The sequence below is a fragment of the Mus caroli genome, unplaced genomic scaffold, assembly GCF_978045245.1.
Source record: "Mus caroli unplaced genomic scaffold, Mus_caroli_1 scaffold_2, whole genome shotgun sequence".
Classification (NCBI taxonomy): domain Eukaryota; kingdom Metazoa; phylum Chordata; class Mammalia; order Rodentia; family Muridae; genus Mus; species Mus caroli.
Window position 1 is genome coordinate 78,073,579 of NW_028227257.1, and position 21,426 is coordinate 78,095,004.

The following is a 21,426-nucleotide window of genomic DNA, read 5'->3' on the forward strand; positions in this document are numbered from 1 at the left end:
GAGGCTGGCAGAGACAACATGAAGTCCCAGTCAAGTCATCTCCACAACATAGCTCAGATGATGAACAAGGAAGCCAGGACGTGCCCTAGCTTCCCAGATGCCCTGGGGGATTGAACACATTGTGTTTACAGAGCCTCTTTTTGCTCCAAACCTGGTCCCCACTGCCTGCACCAACACCAGGCACAGAAGATAAAGAGGCCAGGCTTCCTTCTAGCCATTCCTCATGTCCTATGTCCCTTCAGTTTTTGCATTTTTTGGAAGAGTAGGGGTATGGAGGAGTTAAAACTGTAAATCCATAAAATGTGGCTTCTTCCTCCTAGAATTTATGCTAATCAAAACACTGGCTCTTTGAAAAGGAAGTGCAGGCATTGTGGACAGAGATTCCATCAGAGATGTCACAGTGTACCTCTAATGTTAAGATCCATGACACTGTCCAGCACTCTGTCACTTAACTCCAAGAGTGGGCATGACCCATTGGCACGAGTCTCAAGGCACAGCAGTGTCCTCACAAGGGCCCTTAGAGGAGCTCTATTTTAGTCTTGTTGCTTGGGGATGATTTGGGCAGGCTTTCCCACAGTTTTGAATGAGCTATGAATCTTCTACACTACAAAATGTTCTTCACTGGGAAATGCAGTCAGACTAAATGCACACAGTCAGATTCAAGCTCCATGACATGGCCTCCAAAGGTATTGTCCATCTTACCTCACCTTCCTTTACTTAAGAGACACCACAGTGTTTGCTGTCCCCGGGCCTTGGCACAGATGTTTTGACAGGGAAGCACTGTTTCTCTTCCACCTCAGTGGTTCTGGGCTTCTCATCACTTATGTCTGAGCACAGCTCTCGCTGCCTTCTGAAAGTTGAATCTGACCATGAACAAGAATGTGATGGAATCCAGAACCAAGTTGACCTAGGGTCAAATCTCTGCCCATTCCTGAGTCAAAGCTCAATGTCCTGACCTACGATACAGGGATTTTTCAGACTTTCAGACTAGTATAGCTTGTTATAGGAGCGGACACACACTGCACACTCAAACTCAGCAACCACTTTTACTGTTTTCTGATAGTCTGTTTGCCCTTCCATCTTAGACTAGCATAGATAACTCTTTCCATCCCTGTGCTCCTAACTGTATGTTGTCTTAAAATACACTTTATTTAATTGAAATTTATGGATGTTAAAATGTACCCATTTATTTAAACACAGAGTAACAAGTTTTAACAAATATAAACACTTGTGAATGTGGGACAGTTCCATCATTCTTCAGTGTTCCTTGTACCACGATGCCAGGCAACCCCTGATCACTTTCCACTGCTGTGGCTATAGTGTCTTCCCCTAGAGCGTCATGCAGACACTGTTACTTACATTCACATTCTTTTGTGCCTGGCTCCATTCACTCAGTAGGATGTTTTGAGATTCTTTGCATGTACCATTAGTTGGATCATTACAGCTACATTTTTTTTTTTTTTTTGAGACAGGGCCTCATATTGCCCAGGGTAGCCTCAGAACTCACTGTGAGGCCAAGGATGATCTTGAATCCCTCACTACAGTATTCCCCAGTGCTGGGAATACACGCATGAATCATGCTGCCTGGTTTACGCAGTGCTATGCAAACACTCTACCAACTGAGCTGTATCCCAAGCCCCTTCTCTTTGCTGCATTTTATCTTTGTATTGTGATTTGTCTGACTCCTCCACTAGCCTACAAGGCCCTCAAATTACTTTTGAGTTCTTTCCTGGGTAGACATAGTAACCTTTGTAGAAGGGAGAGGAGGGGAACGTGGAGAATTGGCTAATGTCTTATTGCAATCTTGTCAACTGTACACCCCGGAATCCCCAATATTGGGGATCCCCACTCACAATCCCTAGAAGAACCCTACCCACGGGCACTTACAGCAGCCAGTCCACCGCCACCAGCAGACTGATATCCTCCGTTGGCAGGCCCACAGCTGTGAGAATGAGGAGCATGGTGACCAGCCCGGCGCTGGGAATACTGGCTGCACCAATGCTCGCCAAGGTGGCCGTAAGGCTGCAAAGACAGAGAAGCCCAGGTTACAGGAAGAGAAAGAGTCTTGGCAATCTTAGAGATATTTTAAAAAACAGCAGCAACAACAACACCTTCCAATTTTCCTCCAGACATTAAAAATCCCTTCCTTTTTTTTTCTCCAGGGAATGAAGAAATATGAAATACTAATACACAGGAAGTGAGGTCAACAATGAGGGGCACTTATAAATTCACAGATTGGAGTCATATCCTTGGCATGATACCCAGTTAGTCTAATGTACACAGGACTAAAGCAGGTAAAGTTCTAAAAGCAGCCATGGGAGTATTAAAAATGAAGAAATAAATCACCCTCGCCCCTCCTATGGGAACACAACTGCACTCAATTCTGGTTATGCCTCCATGAGTCTGTGGGTGCCACACAGTTCTTCAGACTACGTGGCCAGAGTCTGAGTAGGTCATTGCCAATGCTTAGCATGGGGACTTGGAATAGAAAATATCCAGAACCAACTCATCAGGGGAGGCAAACAACATATTCCAAGATACATTCGGTTTCACTTGCCTGGCCATTTCTCCCAGGGCTGGAAAATGCATTATTCAGAAAGAGGGTGCCATATAATGGTAATGGAATAAAGAAAAATTTCTCAACTTTTCTTTTCATCAACTTTTCAAGCAATATTAGGAGCATACCTGGCACCATTTTGAACTCTTTCCCCAGAGTTTAAAGTTTAATCTTGGGTTCAGGTGTCCTGTCTGCGTACCAAAGGGTTTCTGAGGATCATCAACTAGCAGTGACTTTTCTCATCTTTGTAGGTTATTTTACAGAAGCTATCATTTCTTCTTTTTATTTGTTAACTGTTTGTGAGTATGTATGTTGGGGTGCACATGAACATATGAGTATATATGCTGTAGAGGTCAGAGGACAATCTCTGATGCCACTCTCAGATACAATCCACCCTCTTTGAGGCAGAATTTCTCATTGGGTTAGAGCTCACCAGCTGGCAGCTGTGTCCTAGGCATCTGCCTGTTTCTCCACTCTCCATGTTAGCACTAAACACACTTGTTTCCATACCTAGTGTTTTTATGTGGGTTTTGGAATCTAGCTCAGGTCCTTGTGATTGACAAGTAAGCCATATCCTGAGATCCAGTGCTGTCGCTTCTGAATAGAACAGTCTTCTGAAAATAGGGCTCTCGTGTGACTTTGTGTGTACTGAAACAATGAGGGTTGCCTGCTTTGTAATTAAAACATTAAAATATTTCTAGAGCAGGCAATCCAGGCTCATGGGAGATTTTGGCCAAGTCAGGCCATCAGTGTGGCCCAGCCTAGAATCCCAAGACTTGTAACTGAGAACAATTTGAAGGTCCCTGGAGCTCCAAGGGACTGGGATGTTTGTTGTATTTTGCTACCCCTTTTGGGTTTATTGCATGCCTACATACATGCAATGCATGCACAAAGTCTGTGCCCTTTCCTGTCACACCAGTAATCATGTCTGTGCCTGTCACACCAGTATGGAGTTGGTATATTTCAGAGAACTCCATATGAGACAGCAGATACAGTGTGTAGCAGCTTTTTGAACTTAAACAATCTAAATTCAAATCCTAGCTCTACCACTTGTCAACAACATACAAAATTTGGGCAACTGTATATCTTTGTATCTTGACTTCCTCACCTGTGCAAAGGATAAATGAGGGTTTCTCTTTCATGTAGTGGCCAGCGGCTTTTAGGAACCAATAAGTACGTGGGCACTTAAGAGAGGTAGGGCACATTACAACCCTCAAGCCAAGTAATCTGTCATTCTTATCGGGAACTTGAGGACAAGGTGAGACAGCTGTGGGAGTGAAACTTCCCTAAAGTCCCAGACAGCAAAGACTCTTCAGTATTGACAGGACAGAAAGGAAGTGGGGATTCCCAGGTTCCAGTCATCCTTAGCCTTGGCTGTTTGGTTTACAATCTGGGTTGCTTTGGTCATGAGTCACTCTTACAAGCACTGTGAAAAATCTTGTTAGGAGTCAAATATTAGTAACTCCCCCCCCCCTTATGGGCAGTATTATCTAGAAAATTCTCAGCCTTCTCCTGGTCCCTTGACCCATTCTGCTTTGTCTGGGAGTCCACTCCCCTGGCTGGCTTCTCTTGAGGCTGGTTGCTGGAGGCTGTGCCAAGCTCTGTGTACACAACATCAAAGCAGAACCTCACAGTAACCATGCAAGGCACATAAACAGCTTCTTTCACCATGAGACAACCAGGGATTCCACGGATCAGGTAACTTAGGGTCACACAAATTCAATGTGGTCTTCTGGGATTTGAACACCCCTCTGTTTGATTCTGCTACATGCTGGCTCTTGATAACCCTGGGAGTTCTACAACTTAGTAAATATACAGAAAGTTCTTGGTCATTGAACTCCTCCATGAGGGAGAAGAGAGGATTCACACAATAACACAGCGTAAAGCTAGAGTTGGCTATTTTTTCCCCAAATACATTGCAGGCAGAGAACTGTGCATATGCCATGCAGGTGCCTATGTAAGCCAAACCTTCATATTTCTAAAAATTAAGGAGAATTTGGCTAAATTTATTCAGAGGCAAAGACTTAAACACATATAGTCAACCTTATCCTTTGCTCATGAAATTTCCCAACAGTAACACTGTTAATATGAAATAAATTACAAGTAAATGGAATTCTGTAATATCAGTGAAATCCCAGTCTCTCAGTCACTGCTCTGATTCTAATCCCATAGTGTGCACTGGAGGGTAGGCCTGATTGCTGTCAGGGCCAAGAATGAAAGGATATAAAGCTATCATTACTTGGCCAACAGCTTCATTAAGTCAAGAGTTTTGACGAGTGGGAAGTTGGAAGTCTCTTGTGATATGTGTTTGGACAAGATTCATGCTTCATACTGGAATCTGAAGCAAGTTTTCCATCCTGAGTAACTTGTGGCACTCCCTATGTCACAGCTGCTTTCTCATTTCGTATTACAGGACCACGGTTATATTTTACTGAACGTCACTGGGTAGGAACAATTCCAATAGCTCCCATCTACTGATATGTGATATGTGTCATGTATGATGCTCCTAACCACCCCGATTCTGTGATTGCTGTCACCATGGTACACATGAGGAGATGGAGGCTCTACTCTAGCATATACAGTACGAGGTGTTTGTGAAGGTCAGATAAATCAACATACAAAGGCAGCCCAATCACATTATACCAGAGGCAGTGTGGTCCACATTTAGGTAGCCTGGGGTTGAATTCTACTGCACCACTAATAGACATGATCTTGGGCAACCTTTTTCTTCCTTTATGGTTTTTTTTTTATCACCAGCTAAGATAGACAGAACACAGTACCCATTTTTCTAAAGACACCCCAAAGGCCACACATTAAGATCCTCAGTAAGCAGAAGAATATATCAGAATTTGGGAACCTGAATTTTAGCCAGCTTCTAAATGGCTGGACTCTCTGAGTCTTGGTGTCCTCATTTGCCAGGTGAGGTGGCTTCACAGGGCATTATTTGTATTTCCAGATCATGTGTTAAATCTGGCAAGGTTTCATTTTCTTTGTTTTCTTACTTAGTTGTACAGCCAAGCTCTGATGTGTATGGAATGCTCATTAAAAATCTTCTGGAATGGCTATCAGGAAGGAACTGGTAACCCAGCAAAAATAGCTCCAAGCTGGCTAAAAAGGCTCCCAGATAGATAAATGAGGCACAGCTCTGACAGGGCAGATGCTCTGGGGTATTAACTCATAAAACACTGAGAATTTCAGTTCCCAGTGTCAAAACCCTCAACATGTAGAGAAATCAGAAAGAAATGAACGGCATCTCTTATGAGCAGCACCTAAGACCACTAAAGACCTCCCTGAGAATGAGCTGGTACATCAGGTGTGTGCTGACACACACCAGCTGTCAGCAGAATTTCTAAAACAGAGGAGGACCATGCTATTCAGGGTTTGATGGGAGGAAAAGGCCTCTAGATGAATCTGGACACATGGCCTCTTCCTCATGTACAATGCAGATAAGACCAATAAAACTGTTATTCTAAGAGCTTCCGTTGAGTTAAAGTCAGGAAGGAAAGAGTACAAAATGGAAAGATGTTGCCTAAGGAGTCATCATATGACTCCGGTCTATGGCATTGACAACCCTGAAAACTGGGTCTTGCACACAAACACCCGTAGGCTTGTGTTAGTGTTCCTTGAAATGAGGACAATGACCATCCTTCCTTTTCAGACTGCTGGGAACGTCTGAAGGGAGCCATGAAGAATGCCAGCTCAGGGGCACCAGAGGACTGGAACTGTTCTCATTTGAGAAACTGAAAGTTATTTCCCTGTCAACCGAATCTGTTCTCTGAGTCAATCAGTGGGGCCGGGATTATTATAGTACTTTGGAGTTTTCTTTTGCCAGCAAGTACATTGATTACACAGACTGTGATCCACCTATCCTTTGTATTTACTGATCTCATAGAATCTGAGAGAGAAAGGAAATGTAATTCACAGCATCCCAAAGCTATAACTTTATATGTTTTAAAGTGACAGGCAGTTGATAGTAGGTGACCAGGCCAGGTCTGGGTGATAAGGAGCAGGGGTAGTCAGTAAATGGAGAACACCTGTCTTAGAAGACATTAACATTCTAATGACTTTACAGCATATCACAGAGCAAACAGCAAGACTCTGGGCTTGCTTCAGCCCACCAACTGCCACTTCACAGTCCCCAGTGCTAAAGGCCTTCCCCATTTATAGATGAGGACTTTGATACTCTGGGAGTAGGGGTGAGATGTAAGTGGGACCAGGAGGTAGTTAACTGTTTTTCATTTGTTTGTTTTGCTTTGTTTTTCTTCTACTTTAATTCGAGGCAGAAACTGTCTTCTGATTTACCAGAAGCTCCTAGTTGGAGTAGATATGGCGATATTAAAATGATCTTATGGTACAGTGTCAGTAAAACACTGAGCGGTTTGGAGACTGAAGCTTTCAATGACTCTACCTACAAATAAGATCTGAGTCTGTGGTGAAACAGCTCATTTCAGATGAGCTCTCAGGACAATGTTCTCAATTAAAAAAAAAAAAAAAAGCCAGAGAGTAATAAAAGCTTTAGCGAAAGCAGAATCATGTGCCACTTATTTACAAAAAAGTATTCACTCAACTACTCTATGATGTACTGAGGAATCTTTGTAGTTCACCATGCACCTCGCAATATTGAAAGAAGCATGTTTTAAATATTAGTTTGGCATGTCTAGGTGTTTATACAGTACATATATGGGGATCAGAGGACAACTTAAAGGAGTTAGTTGTCTTTTTCTGTTATGTAGGGCTTCAGTGTTAATGTCTGGTGGCAAGCACCTTTCATCTACTGAACTATCTCACCTACCCCAGAAGGGAACATATTTTAATAACAGAATAATTGGACCCAGAATAAGTAAAAGTCACCACAGCCACAGCCATGCTATGTCAGCTCATGAGTAGCCTTGGATAAACCACAATACTTCCAACCTTGTGTGTTGGATAAGCATAGAAATAACTGTACGGCCAAATTTATAGGATTGTTAACAGTCAAACGGGATCTGGGCACCAGTAGGCATGTGCAATATATATAGATGGGACCGAGTCCCTTTCCTTCCTGCTACAACCTCCTCCCTTTGAAGTCTGCCAGTAATTCCTTCACTGTGTTCTCACTAGAGCTGAAACTCAAGGAGCTTCTGTCAAGTGAGGGTAGTATGGAGTGGAACTGGGGGAGCCAGATGTCTCTGTGTCCTCTGCATGCACGTCACTCACCTTACAGTCACAATCTGACCTCCATCCAGGATGACCCCATTCATTTGGGCTATGAAGATGGCTGCCACAGCCTCGTAAAGGGCTGTGCCATCCATGTTAATGGTTGCTCCGACTGGGAGGACGAATCTGGTCACACGCTTGTCAATCCCTAGATTATCTTCCAAGCAACGGAAGGTAACAGGCAAAGTTCCGGCACTAGGGGCGAGAGAAGAGGAGAGAGAGAAAAGAGAGAGAGAGAGAGAGAGAGAGAGAGAGAGAGAGAGAGAGAGAGAGTTAGTTTTAGAGGCAGGACAAAGAACTAACCAGAATGACACAGAAAAAAAAATTAGCAGTAACTAGGAACAATTCTAATTTAGCTGCTGATAGGCAACACAATATTTAGTTGGTTCAGGATTCTCAGAGCTACTCAGTGCCTGCCAAGTTCTCTGTCCTTCAGTCCCTGTTTCCATCTTAGGGTAAATCTTGAAGCACTTCTGATTGTGCACACGAATTGGGCTGCAAAAAAATTATGTCAGCTGTCAACAGCAAAACATAATGAGGAACTTTTGAATGACCCATAGTTCCATGCCAGAAATGCTATTCCAACAAAATGACTGCATGGACCGCATCCAGCCCCTGGGACTCATCTTGAGTTGGGCTCATTAACTGGGAGAATGCTGGACAAACATGTTGGACACTCTTTAGCATGAACACAAGCTTTGAACAGTCCACTGGGGAGCCTGACATACAGTCAAACTCCCAGACACATGGCCACCAGCCAATCCTAAGTCTCTGCCATGACAGGACAGGAAATCATGTGATCTGTAGCTAAAGGTGGTGTGGAGTGACTTCACTTTCAGTCGTCCCAGGCATCAGATGGTGATCCACCCACATGGCCCACCCTTAGAGGCTGGAACATTTGACATGTTCCTACATCTAAAATAGGACACCTAAGAGAACAAGGCTTCCTCATGTCCAGACCATTGCATCCTTTTAGACAATGGTGCAGAAGAGATTAGGGTTTAAAGAATGTTTAAACCAAGCAAAGGAACCAAACAGCACTGGTTGCTTCATAGTTTGTCTTGCTTTCATTACTTCTATCCAGTTCAGACAGCATTTGGAGGTATTTTCAAGTCCTGGTCATAGTTACTCCCTCACACTAGTTATAAGTGGGGTGTCAACAAGACTGGTCAAATTCTGAAGGGTCTCAGTTTCTCAGAGTGGGAGAAAAAGATGAGCTTAGAGCTATGCTGATTCCAAGGCCTACTCAGGACCAATAAATCTGGAAGCTAAAAAATAAGAGACACCCAAGTTCACATCTTAAACTGACCAAGGAGTCAACTTACCAGACAGAAAGAACATCTTTTGTGATTACAGGTCAGGGCTCTGTAATACCTACTGTTGGTCTTACCGTAGGAGAAGTCAATTGAATAGGTGGTATGTGTGTTGGGGGGAGGGGGGTTGCTTACAAAAGCCTTATTAACCCAAGTAAAATGTGAGGATTTGTTCTCATTTGCATGCAGGAGATACCATGGTCCTGGCTTGCTGCCTCCGCTGTTTCTATTAGAAGCCAGTGTCCTTGTGTTCCCCTCAGTTCCTCTCTCCACTTCCTGGGACTGTTTCAGAGGGTTTCCTAGATACCACAACTGATCTAAGATGGTTACCTAGTCATTGTTGGTGGCTGGGATCCTCAAGCATATTGCTCAATGCTTACTCCCTGGATCACTAAAATGTATTAATTTTTCTTGTTGCATCTATTTTTCCAAAATATCATCAAAGGGTCTTTGGCCACAGAGACTGGAGAAATGATTTGTGAAGCATGGAGACAGTCCCCATTCTTCTGCTGAGCAGGTTTTATGGTTATGTCCTCCAAATCCACATAGACTCAACTGGCCCAGACTAGTCCTTGAGCAGGTTAGGGCTTTCCTGTGCTGACAGGATGACACTCTGGCATTGCTTTTTAGCTCCCATCTGAGAGGCCCAATGATGTTGCTAATAATGTCCAATATTGAGATTCTTCCTATGACATGATACACCCCCCAGCATGCTCTGAAGCCAGAAATTTGGAACACACTCCTCTCTGATGCCTGTCTCCATATTCATCAAAGAGCCAGTCAGCCACCCTCAGTGTTGCTATTATTATGATGGCCCTGTTTGGAACCTTTGTGATGTAAAGTTTAAGTGGATACTGGCTATTTGGCCATTCTTGGGGCTCTTAAGCCTTGACTCTGTTTCTAGTCCCACCTCTGCTACTTGATTGCCACCATGAGAAGCAAAGATCATGAGCTCCCACTGCTGTGGAATGACTTGTTCACATTTCCATCTCTTTCTCTTCACAGGAAGAGTGGAGAGGAAGTTGTCTTGTCTTTTAAAATTACCAGGATAACTGGCTATTCAAAAGAAAAACAATAATAATTTTTTAAATAATTTAAGGACAAATTCATGAAAGCATTATGTTATAATTGTGGCTAGAAAAAAATATTTGAGCAGAACTGAGTTTCTAAATTAAAAAAAAAAAGTATTCACAGCTTTTAATATATACAAATAGAATACTTTCAGTGCCAAAAGTTAGTATTTATTTCCAAGGCAGATGTCTAGGAGGGAGGTTTCTTATCTGTAGCATGTGATGTAAGAGTTAATAATTCATATGCATAATGTGAGCTTGAAAACCACCCAGGAAAGGATGAGAACCCACAAAGAAAATCGAGCTGGCTCACACATGACTCAAGAGGCAAGGAATGGGGAGGAAAAGGCAGTAAGAAATGAAAAGATGTTTTCCCCCATCTGTAATCAAATACATGCAAATTTGCTGAGTAGTTTTCCCACCAATAAGATTGGAATGCATCAAAGCAACACAGATGTGGAATACCCAGCTCTGGTGAGTGGGTGGGGAAGGACACTCAAACACAGTTGGTGGGAACATTACATTCTGGACTTGCTGAAGTGTTAATTGGCAGTGCATGTCAAAACAGCCAGTGAGCACTCCTTGACTCAGAAAGCCCAGGTCTAGAATGCATCCTGAGGTGATCATCAGAGACCCTGGCAGAGATATTTGTCAGAGTCCTGTTTAACCAACATGCTTAATAATTATTATTTCATTTTATTTACATGTTTGAATGCTTGGCCTACATGTATGTATGTGTATGCCTGGTACCTATGGAAGCCAAAAGAGGGTGTTGGATCTCCATGGGTTGGAGGTACAGGTGGTTGTGAGCTGCCATTAAAGTACTGGGAACCGAACTCAAGCCCTTTGCAAGAGCAGCAAGTGCTCTTAACTGCTAAGCCATTTCTCCAGACTTTCATGTCCTGTATATTATAATGAAGTTCACAAAATAGTAGCAAAGATCTGTATTAATGGATATGATTTTCCTGGTCTCTTGAGTCAGGAAAACAAATAGAAGTTTCTAGAGTAGCAAAGTAAGAAATGGAAGATTTATAAATATGAAGATTTATAACTACAAGGTTATTGCCTACTGATATTAGCCAAAGAAATACTCATCTGGTGAGGTTCACTGTCTTCCTCAAAATTTTATTCATTGTCTGAACCTTGTCACTATTGTGACATACCACATTTAAGATCAGATAACAAAATAAGGTCGGCTCTTATTTGCAGGAGGACGGTTAACTTCTCTGAAGAGAAGCATTTTCATGGCTATGGGCATTTATCTACAGAGAATTCAAACATCAGGAAGTAAGAGGGAAATTTTCAAGTGTTTCCCCTAGCCTCTGGAAACAGGATACTAAATCTGGTCGCCAGTACTGAACACATTTCAGCCTTTTGCTGAAAGCTCACATTCTAGTCATATTGAATTCTTACTTGCTTGCAATATGCAAATACAATTTGGCTTCCCACTTGGCTTTCAGGTCACTGAGAAGACTCTGACAGCCTGCACAGGGCCTTAGAAGGTCCAGCCATGCTGTGCCACGGAATGGGGATGTCACCAGCAGGAAGCAGTCACAGGCTCAGCAGCTGGACCTGGTGCTCTCCCACTGTGGGTTTCAGCATTTGCTGGGCTCTGAGTTGCCTAGCGTTTTATGCTCACAGCTCAATTTCATGACACTAACACGGAAGTAAAACACCAATTTCAGTCTGAAAGAGTAAAACTTCAGTCGTTGAAATTCTAAGATTCTGGATGCACCTTTTTTCCCCTCCATTTTGTTGTGTTTTGCCTAATATTTGCCCAAGATTATATTAAAGATTATTTTTGTTTCTTATATTTGAGGCCCTTATTGATTCCCTAGGCCCTGAAAATATATAAAGAAGCAGGAAGGGTCTATCAGGGTCAAGTCATTTAAACTGGATCTGAGGTGGGCAGGATTAGTGTAGAATTGTTCCTAAAGGGGTTTGTTAATGTCAAAGAATTGGCTGGTTTCTAATTGTTGGGGTGGGGTGGGAAATCACCATTTACCCCATGAAAGTTGGTTCTCCTGGCATTGGTGAGGACTCAGCACCCAGATCACACAGTACACACTTGCTTATAACTCCCTCTTCTGGCTTTTTGGGGACAGCAGCCATGCACACAGAGCCCATACATGTGCAGTCACTCCCTCACACACACAATACAAAAATAGACATATCTTTTAAAATATAAGTTGTCTTACTTTTGAAAAATTATTAGCCAAAACCTCAAAAGGTTTTTTTTTCTTTTCTTTAAGAAAAGAAAAAAAGAATTCTAAATCGTAGGTGAGTTGTTAAGTGAACAACATCATGCTACACCCTCTGGATAATATTTATGCCTCTGCTACCTTAGTGTTACATGTAACATGTAATGTTGGGCATGTGAATTCATAGCATGCAGCATCTAAACACTTACTATGAGGCTGTGTTTCTAGGCCAATAGCAGACCACCCACACGCTAGCCAGGAGCTTCAGCAGTGTGCAGGAGAAGCCAAAGGTCCAACATGTTCACCTTGTAGAAAATATTCCCTTATGTTGTGAAAAGGTGTAAATTTAGAGAAGATTTGGGAGAGAAACAGGAAGCAGCAAATGGAACAAAAAGCACCAAATGTGGAGAAACGTATTTTCTCCTGTCCTCTACCTGGAAGCCGTTCCCAGAGCAGTGATCCAGGCTTGGAATATGCCAGCAAAAAAGGAGAATGGATTTTTTCTGGTCACTACAAAGTAAATCAAGGGGAGAAAGATGCCCCCGTGAATGATGAGGCCCACGATCACCGTGATCATGTACATCCCCAGCTGCCTAGCAACCACTTCTAAGTCCTTGATAGCGATGATCTTCCCACAAATCAAGCAGGCGATACCCAGAGGGGAGTACCTGAAAAACACAAAGACAACAGGAGCTTTGAAGATATCGTTAAGAGGTTAGGGACCTAAACCCTACCTGGTAACCTGCACCTGGAGGAAAACCCTTCCTCTTTTTATTTATTCATTTATTTCTATACACACACACACACACACACACACACACACACACACACACACACACTGTTTTGCTGAGAAAGAACACAAGATCCAATACTTTGAATTGACCGACTTTAACTGTTTTATGGATCTACTGACGCATGTTCTGGCGATTAAGACCAAAGGCAAACTTTATTGCTATTGTGAGTTTTAGGAATAAAGGGGGCATGCCTTGACATCCTTTAGTTTATCTTTCTGCAAACACTGAGTTAAAGGCCAAGAGATACAGATTGTGTTTCTGGAATCTCGTTGGATGTCCTTGTTCTTTAACTCCTTCCTAGAATTTGGGAAATAACTGAGACTTGTAAATGTTCATTGTTTGTAATCCTGGAGGTTGAAGTGTGTATTTAAAATGATGGAGGGATCGGGGAAAGGAGAGGGAAGGGATAAGAGAGAGGTGGCTGCCAGCATTAAAGCATCTGTGCCCGGGAGTACATTTAGAGAAATGTGGTTTTGTGAGCCTGAGAGTCTTTCTCCTGCTGTAACAGCAGGAACACTGGCTCCTGTTCATTGTATTCCAGGCACTCAGAGCCTCACTTAGCCTTCCTGCAGTCCTTCAAGCTGAACATCAGGGTTATTACTCAGTAATTAAGGAAGCCATCACTTGGAAAAGCTCAGTCACTAGCCCAAGTCCACGGAGCCAGAAGGAGAACCATGGCACTTTGTGAAAGCCCAAAAGTTGGGGGTTTTCCTTCCCAAGCCAAACTTCTCCCCTTTAGTGCAAGCAGACAATCACCATACAGCGGGTTATCCAATACTGACATTTGTATGCTGTTGTTGTTATCTTATAGAGGGGCTTGGAAACTGTCCTGTTCCCACTGGTGGGAAAACTCTTTCTTCTCAACTTTATTTTTTGCTTGTCTGGGGTCATTCTTTATTATAATTCTATCACCACCGCCACCGCCATCGCCATTGCCATCAGCAGCTGCAGCTAGTGGAGGTGTAGCTAAGCATGAATTTACTCACACTGTTATGGTGTCTGACTGAAATAAGATATTTGTAGGAAGACTAACACTCATTAACAATTATAGATGTATTTTTGAGAATAACTAAGGAGGAAATAAAGTCCCCAGACATGGCTCCCAACAATGGGGTCAGGAAAGAAAGGACCATCTAAGCTGACCCTTTCTCTCTTTGTTTCTTCCTTCCTCCCTCCTTCCTTCTCCCTTCCTTTCCTATCCCTCCCTCCCTTCCTTTCTCCTCCCCTTCCTTCCTTCTCTCCTTCCTTCCCTTCTTCCTTTTGGCAATCAGACCCAGCCCCAGGCCTTTCCCAAGTTAAACAAAGGCTACAGAGAACAGACAAGAGTCCTTAAATGCAGAAAAGACAGACTTTGTCCAGCCTTTTCCTAGCTACAGGACCTCATTCGGTAACATATTTTCGTTTTTCAGACATGCATCAAGGCTGAAAGAAGCTGAGTCCAACATCACCAGGCAACTGCAAGGCTCAACCTTTCACATGTGCATCCGTGTACCCTGCTGTGTCTCCCTCCCATCCTTCTCAGCTGTAGTCCTTACTCTTCACGAGTGTCTGTTTGCACATACCTGGGCTCAAGTCCTCTCCTGGTCCATGCTTTCTTATCCAAGCCTGAGTTAATGAGACTCTCTAAAACCTCTCACTGGCTACCCAATGGCAGATGGCTTTGTGAGCAACCCCCCTTCATAAAGAGCTGATTCGTGACTGACAGGGACAAAGCAGAACTTTAGTGTGGCTCTGCTCTTTCTTGTGGATCTTCCAGCCTGACCCTTGCTTGTCTCTCTCCTGGGGTGCAAGCTGGCCAGGTTTGAAAACTGCTTCTCTAGACATTAATAAGACTGTGAAACAAGCTTTCTGTCATGACATCAAACCCTCCTTCTGGCTGTTTAATATTCTTCTGGTGTGCCCAGAGTCACAACATCTTATAAATCAGCTATGGAGTCCCAGAGGCCAGCATTTTGTCTTTGAACTGTAAAATAACTGAAGAGAATGCACCTTCCTATAAAGCCCTGAAGGACTCGTCTTCATAAACCAAGAGATCAGTTCTTTCCCCAGCACCAGTCAGCCTTCCAGGCTGTCCGCAGAAACAGTTATGAGCTGTTTAGGATGCTATTCAATTTTCTTTCATTTCCCCTCCTCCTCTTCCCAAGTCAGGTAAACTTGTAGAACAAACAAAACATGTTTTCAAGGTACTTTGCCAAGGAAGATCAGCTCTAAAGTCCCCCACGGGGAGCACACTGGAGCCAGAGCCAGATGGACCAAGGCAAAGCAAGGGCCTATCTTAGGGAGCACCCAGTGGGCAGGGTTTGGGCAGTGGGGATGGGCATCAGCTCCCACTGTAGATAGTATTAGCCAAGGCCACAAGGTGAGGCATAAGAGCTAGGGAATATGGAATGCTACTCCTAGTAGCACTCAAACATCTAAAATAAAATTAAATAATAATGTACGGTCCATCCCTAATAGGATGAGTGTTAATGGGGCATAAAAGAGCCTTTGCCCTTTGACTTTGGGCCATTACTTCCCTACACCTGACTTGAGCTCTATTCCTGGGCTTCTGTCCCAATAAATGAGTTCACTGGAGATGAGACTCCATGGAAAAGAATGGGGGAAGTGCCCAAAGTCAAAGTTACCACTCAAAACTTTTGAGATGAAATAAAAAAAGACCACAGGTTAGTAGAGATAGAGGCTTAAGGCTCCACCCAAGAGTTCTAAAACCACCTGACATTCAGTAATTATTGGGTCCTTTTCCAATTCAGAAAGACATTTTCATTTGGGATAGAAGTAGGGAATATCTCCATGTTACCCACAGGTGGGCTGTATTCTCTGCTTTGGGCCATGTTTACAAGGCCACTATTCACATACAGTCCATGTGTCATTCCAGCCTCCACCCTCTGTGAATCTTGGTCCTCCTTTGTGGAAGGGTTCCACCAAGGTGACCTTTGCAGGGATGCTTTCCACTTCACGAATACAACCTCACCCACAGCATTTAAGCTATCCAGAACCCAGTCAAGGTCCTTGTACCCATAACCAGCTGCGTCACAATGCCCTCAACTGCCTGATATCAGGGTGTGTGCCCTGGTCTTCCACCAAAGACTAGGACTAGGACTTCTATGTTTTAAATGCATTCCCCCCAGATAATTCTGATTCAACAGAGAGTTGACATTTCATGAGCAAAATTCTCATTTGCAAGTGATGAAATGCAGATATTCCTTGGTTAGTCTTTGGAAACCATTCCCCTCGGCTCTCATTTATGTCAGACCAGTGAAATCCCAAGGCTCTAACTGGGTGCTTTCAGGCTTGGCGCAGATGGTTAGACAGATGTGTGAAGTGTAGCTAAGCAGAGACACCTTCTCACAGGGCTGTCCTGTAGTCATACTGGCTTGGTCTCACATGTTTCTAGAGACACTGTCACTGTCCAAGCTCTAGAAATGCAATTGTTATTTCAGCTACTGTTGAGAATTACAACTAATAGGAAGAAGTGACAAGCACTTCACACAGCCTCCAGGTCTGTTGCCCCCTTGCTACCACAATTCAATGAAATCCAATCCCTCAGGGACCCAGAGAGCCTGGGGGCTCTGACCCCCACCTGCCTTTCCACCTCCACTCCTTCCACCATTTTTAACCTTCCTCACTGCCCTGGCTCCAGATCTTTGTTGTGACCCTCAATAGCCTTTCACTTCCTGCTTCCTTTCCTTGAAGTCCTCCCAGATTTTCACCTTTTTGCCAGGTCTTTATCATGTCTCATTCCCACACAGCCCATCCTGGCCACTCGGGTCTACTTCCCTTACTCTCTACCCCACAGCCCTACTTTTGTTGTTCGCATTACTAGCTGAATTCATATTTGGTTCCTTTAGTCTGACTTCCTGTCCCTTCTTTCACTAGAATGTGAGGCCCATGTAGGCAGAAATCCTCTGTGGTATTCATCATTATAGCACATCACGGTTCGTTTAGAAGGGATTATTTACTGAGTGAAAGAGCAAATGGGTTGGGGGGAAAGTTCTTTGCTTTTACCAAACTTTAGTTAGATCCTTCCTTCTGTAGGATATGTTTGCCTCCTTTTTAAAGAAATACTAGTTCAGCAAAGAACCCCACTGACTCAGCTTAGCAAGAACCCCCATCTTCCGTGTGTGGCTCTTCATTTCTGATCATGTTCCTCATAGTTTACCATCCCTAAGTGGTATCTGGCTTCCCTGGCTTGACTTCAACAAGAAGTCTGATAGGGTCTTAACAGAGTCCTCTGACTCTGGATATGCCCCCACTCCATTGGTTATAAATTCCCACCTTCCCAGGACATCTGGGTCTGAGTCTAGTCCCTTTCCATCGCTGTAAAAACATGTTGCTACGGTCCTTATACACTTGGAGGCAGCCCTGCAGAAAGCATTTCTTCCTTGCAAGCATCATTGAATGTTCTTTCCTTAAATAGTATGGATGGTGGAGAGGCAGTAGTCAAGGGTAGAAACAAAGGAAGGGCAGAGACTTCTTTTCCTGATAGAGGAAGACTATGGGAAGTTTTAAGTTTTTCACAGTTTGAAAAAACAATTTAAAGGAATTTTCAAAATAATGGGGATATGAAACTTACAACAAAATTATGGGGTTTTTCAGACTTCTTAAAGAAACTACCATGCACAGAGCTGCTGGGGATATGGATAGAGTTGATGGTGATAATGATCACAATGGAATGACCACAGGCACATTTACTTAAGTGCTGTGGTCCCTCTGGACACAGAACAGGTTTAGTGACTGGGTTCCCATCTCACCTAATTCTCTGAGCAACTCCATGACATGGGTTTTACAGTTATTTCGTTTTACTAATCAGAATATTGGGGTTCAAATGTGACTAGCATGTGTAAGATCACATAGCTTGTCACCAGATCTTCCTAGATTTTATCTACTTCAAACTCAGGAAGAAACTGAGTTAGCGACTGCTGGACAATGCAGCTCTGCAGCACTGTGCAACTTAACCTTTGTGCTCAGTGTTATTATCTGGAAAATGGGATGCTGAAAGCATCTAGTTTGCCAGGTATTATTGGAATGAATAAGTGCAAACATGGAAAGATACCAGGTTAATACTAAGCACACTGAAAAAAATTAGTTAAGTCTTTATTATGATTTCTTTAATAGATGAGATAGTTCAATTATATAGTAATTGAAGTTGAACACGTGGCAAGATGAAATCTTTCTAATTTGCATTTTAGTGATCATAATCTTTAGTCCAGACATGGAGTTGCATACCAGTGCTCAGAGAGACAGTCCACAAGGTCATTCTTGGCTACCCTAGCTCAGGCAACAGGAGAGCCTATCTCAAAACAATTTTTAAAAAATGAAACTAATAATACAGACTGCCTTATCCTCACAATGCTAGGGTTTGCTATTTTTACCACTTTTACCACTACACAAACACTCTGATGATTTTAGCCTCCAGGAGTCAGCTAAGAGTGCTTGGTGATTTTACCCAGGTCCTTTCCACGGGCTTGGAGTTATCCAGGGGTGATGCTGGGGAGAAGCCTGAAGAACAATGGGAATGGGCCTCTCGTCAGTCATAAAAGCCCCATCTGCCTTCCTGGATGAGGTAGTAGAAATCTGTGAAGACTCCTTCTTCAGGTCTGACTCACAGCCCTCTTTACCCACCCCACCAGTGGGGGCACAAGGTGCTAAGCCTTTAGAAAGAGGAACTGCATATTTACTGCAGGGGGGAACGTGCAGGCTGCTGAAGACTCTAGGCAACATGGGCATGGAGCACTGTTCAAGCAAGAAGCTGATGCTGCATTGTATGTCACTGTCTACCAGGTCCCCAGGTCCCCAGAGACTGGAGATGGAGTCTCCAGAGATGGACCTAAAGGACATGGCATTCCCATGCTAGCTGAGGTCTGCACACAAGACACATTTAAACATTAGCGCTGCTCGGGAACTGAGATTCCAGAACCATAAAAGCAGAGAATGCAGCATTTTTTTTTAATCAGCATCCCTTTCTCCCTTCTTATTTTAAAAGTTCAATGAGGTGGTGAACATGCCAGGACTAATATTTCGGTTATCTTATTGTGGTGCATCAAAGCCCTCAGTCAGCTTCTCATTCCTGAAGTTTGGATGAGAATCAACCACAAATGCATTGCCACATTAGGCTCCGTGGAGATGATGTGAACTTCTTTTAATTTCTGTGTTATGGGATGTTATTATCCTGTTAGTTTTCTATTTCTTCATTTCATTTTCTTTCGATGAACTGAATGTATGCCCCTCCCCTTATTTAAATGTTTCTATTCTACTCCTGGATTGCAGCAGCGGGGGCTTTGGAGGTGATTAGGTAGCACCCTGATGAATGAGACTGGTGTCTACTAAGTTTGAATGGTTTTGTCCCCTCAGATTCCTTTGTGAAGAGTCATAGCCTCAGTCCAGTGTTTGGAAGATGGGCCACTTGGCAGAGAGCCTTCCTCAATGTGATTAGCGTTTCAATAGGAGAGCCTTACTGAAGCCTGTTGGTTCTATCCACCATGTGGGAGCACACAGAAAGAGTCATCTACAAGGACCAGCCCCTCACCAGATAGTAAATCTGCTAATGATTTTCCAGCCTCCCAACCTGTAGTTAAAAAAATAATAATTCCTTTATTTATAATTTTACCTAGCCTGTAGTATTTTGATACGGTAATGGACATAGACTATACCAATGCTCTAGAAAAGAGACCCAAGAGGTTGCTTCCCTCCTTTTCCTACTCTGAGAACTCAGATAATGAATGTGCTAGAGGGAAGGGAGAAAGGAGAAGAGTTTTCCACCCCTTTCTCCATATCATTTTGGTCTGTACCCACTCTTCATACTGGGAGGGCTCCCCTGTTCTCTGGGGACCCCAAGGCTTTCTCCCGTACCACGGCGCCATTACAATGAATTCAGGATGACCAGACACACTTACCACATGATCATGATCACTAACTTCATCACGATCTCATTCAGAATGTTGAAGAACTCCACCATCAGCTTGGCCTGTTCACCCATCTTCCCCATGGCAATGCCGAAAGCAATAAAGAATCCGATCAGACCTATGGGCAATTAACATTACTCAGAAGGATGAATGATAAAGCATTGGCTTCCTTTCCCCTCACACTTTAGCATGATTGATGTACAGGGCCAATTCTACCTGTCAGTCACCCTTGGATAAATTAGGAATTAGAAGGAAAAAAAGCATTACATTTCACACTGAACACCTGCCCCGCCCCCATTCTATAATTATTGCTTCTCTTGACATTTTTCACTTGAACAAACTAAACTCTAAGTAGTTGAGGTGTGATTTCCTTGGAGAAAATGAATTCATTTTCATTCCCGAATGCAAGGTGTTATCTTCTCTTCCTCCTCACTTTGGCAAATCATGTGCGCACAGCTCCTATTACCACACAGATTAACAGGAAGGAGCTGTCGGGACTTGGGGATTGTCATGCAAACTTTGGAGCCATGATTGGAAGAACAGAAACAACTAGCCCTTGCTGGAGAAATTTCTAGACCATTTAGGTACTATTCTGAGGTATACTTCACCTGGGGAATTCCCTCCAGCTACACATCAAATGAGGGAGGAAGAATAGTGACAGAACCGGAACTAAGAAGAAATCCTAGTTAGCTAGGAAGCCCCAGTTAACTACCCTTTCAGAAGTCAACTTATTATGCTTCCTTTTATTAACCCTTTTCAGGATGATAAAGCCAGAATGTTGAGTTCATTGTTAGATTTTGCCAATATCTTCCCTGTCACCTGTCTTCTCTCATTTCTTGACATCCTAGTTTAACTGCACAGCAGCTGCCAGTGCCAATCCTAATCCAAGGCAGAAAGGATCTGAGGAGTTCACTCCCTACCCTCTCTCTCAGTGACAGCTTCTTTTGACCACATCCTGAGGCGAATCCAATACTCAACCCTTCTCACCTGTGGCTAAGGACCTGGTGATCTGCCCTTGGACTTTAGATCCTCAAAGACCAAGCCTCGTTTCTCTTTCCAGAAGATTCACTCCCAACCACCTCCAACCTCAGTACCTCATATGCTAACACATCAGGACTGGGGTACACTATGTGGCTAACAGTATTCTCAATACTACCTGGGAACTGTCTAGACTTTCAGTTATAATCATGTGTGTTCCTGAACCCCCCATCTTGGTGACCTGACTTTGACTACATACTGGAGTATAAGTCACAGTTATTCTTCCAGCTACAGAGCATTGCTTGTCCATTTAGCTTATTCTCTGATCCTGAAGTATTGGGCATCTTCTAATTTCTTTCTCTGTCTGTCTCTGTCTCTGTCTCTGTCTCTCTGTCTGTCTGTCTGTCTGTCTGTC

The 21,426-nt window shown here is 43.3% G+C and overlaps 1 protein-coding gene across 7 annotated transcripts in view; it reads right to left on the reverse strand.

The window, feature by feature from the left end:
* The window catches only part of Slc1a2 (solute carrier family 1 member 2), a 136,871-nt gene that overhangs the window by 21,666 nt on the left and 93,779 nt on the right, over positions 1-21,426 (reverse strand). For all 7 annotated transcript variants that reach the window (XM_029484406.2, XM_029484408.2, XM_029484411.2 and 4 more), the window contains exons 6-9: positions 20,025-20,151; positions 12,772-13,005; positions 7,754-7,948; positions 1,888-2,022 (exon numbers count right to left, since the gene is read on the reverse strand). In XM_029484406.2, the coding sequence (XP_029340266.1) occupies positions 1,888-2,022; positions 7,754-7,948; positions 12,772-13,005; positions 20,025-20,151 (691 nt within the window). The remainder of the gene's footprint in view (positions 1-1,887; positions 2,023-7,753; positions 7,949-12,771; positions 13,006-20,024; positions 20,152-21,426) is intronic.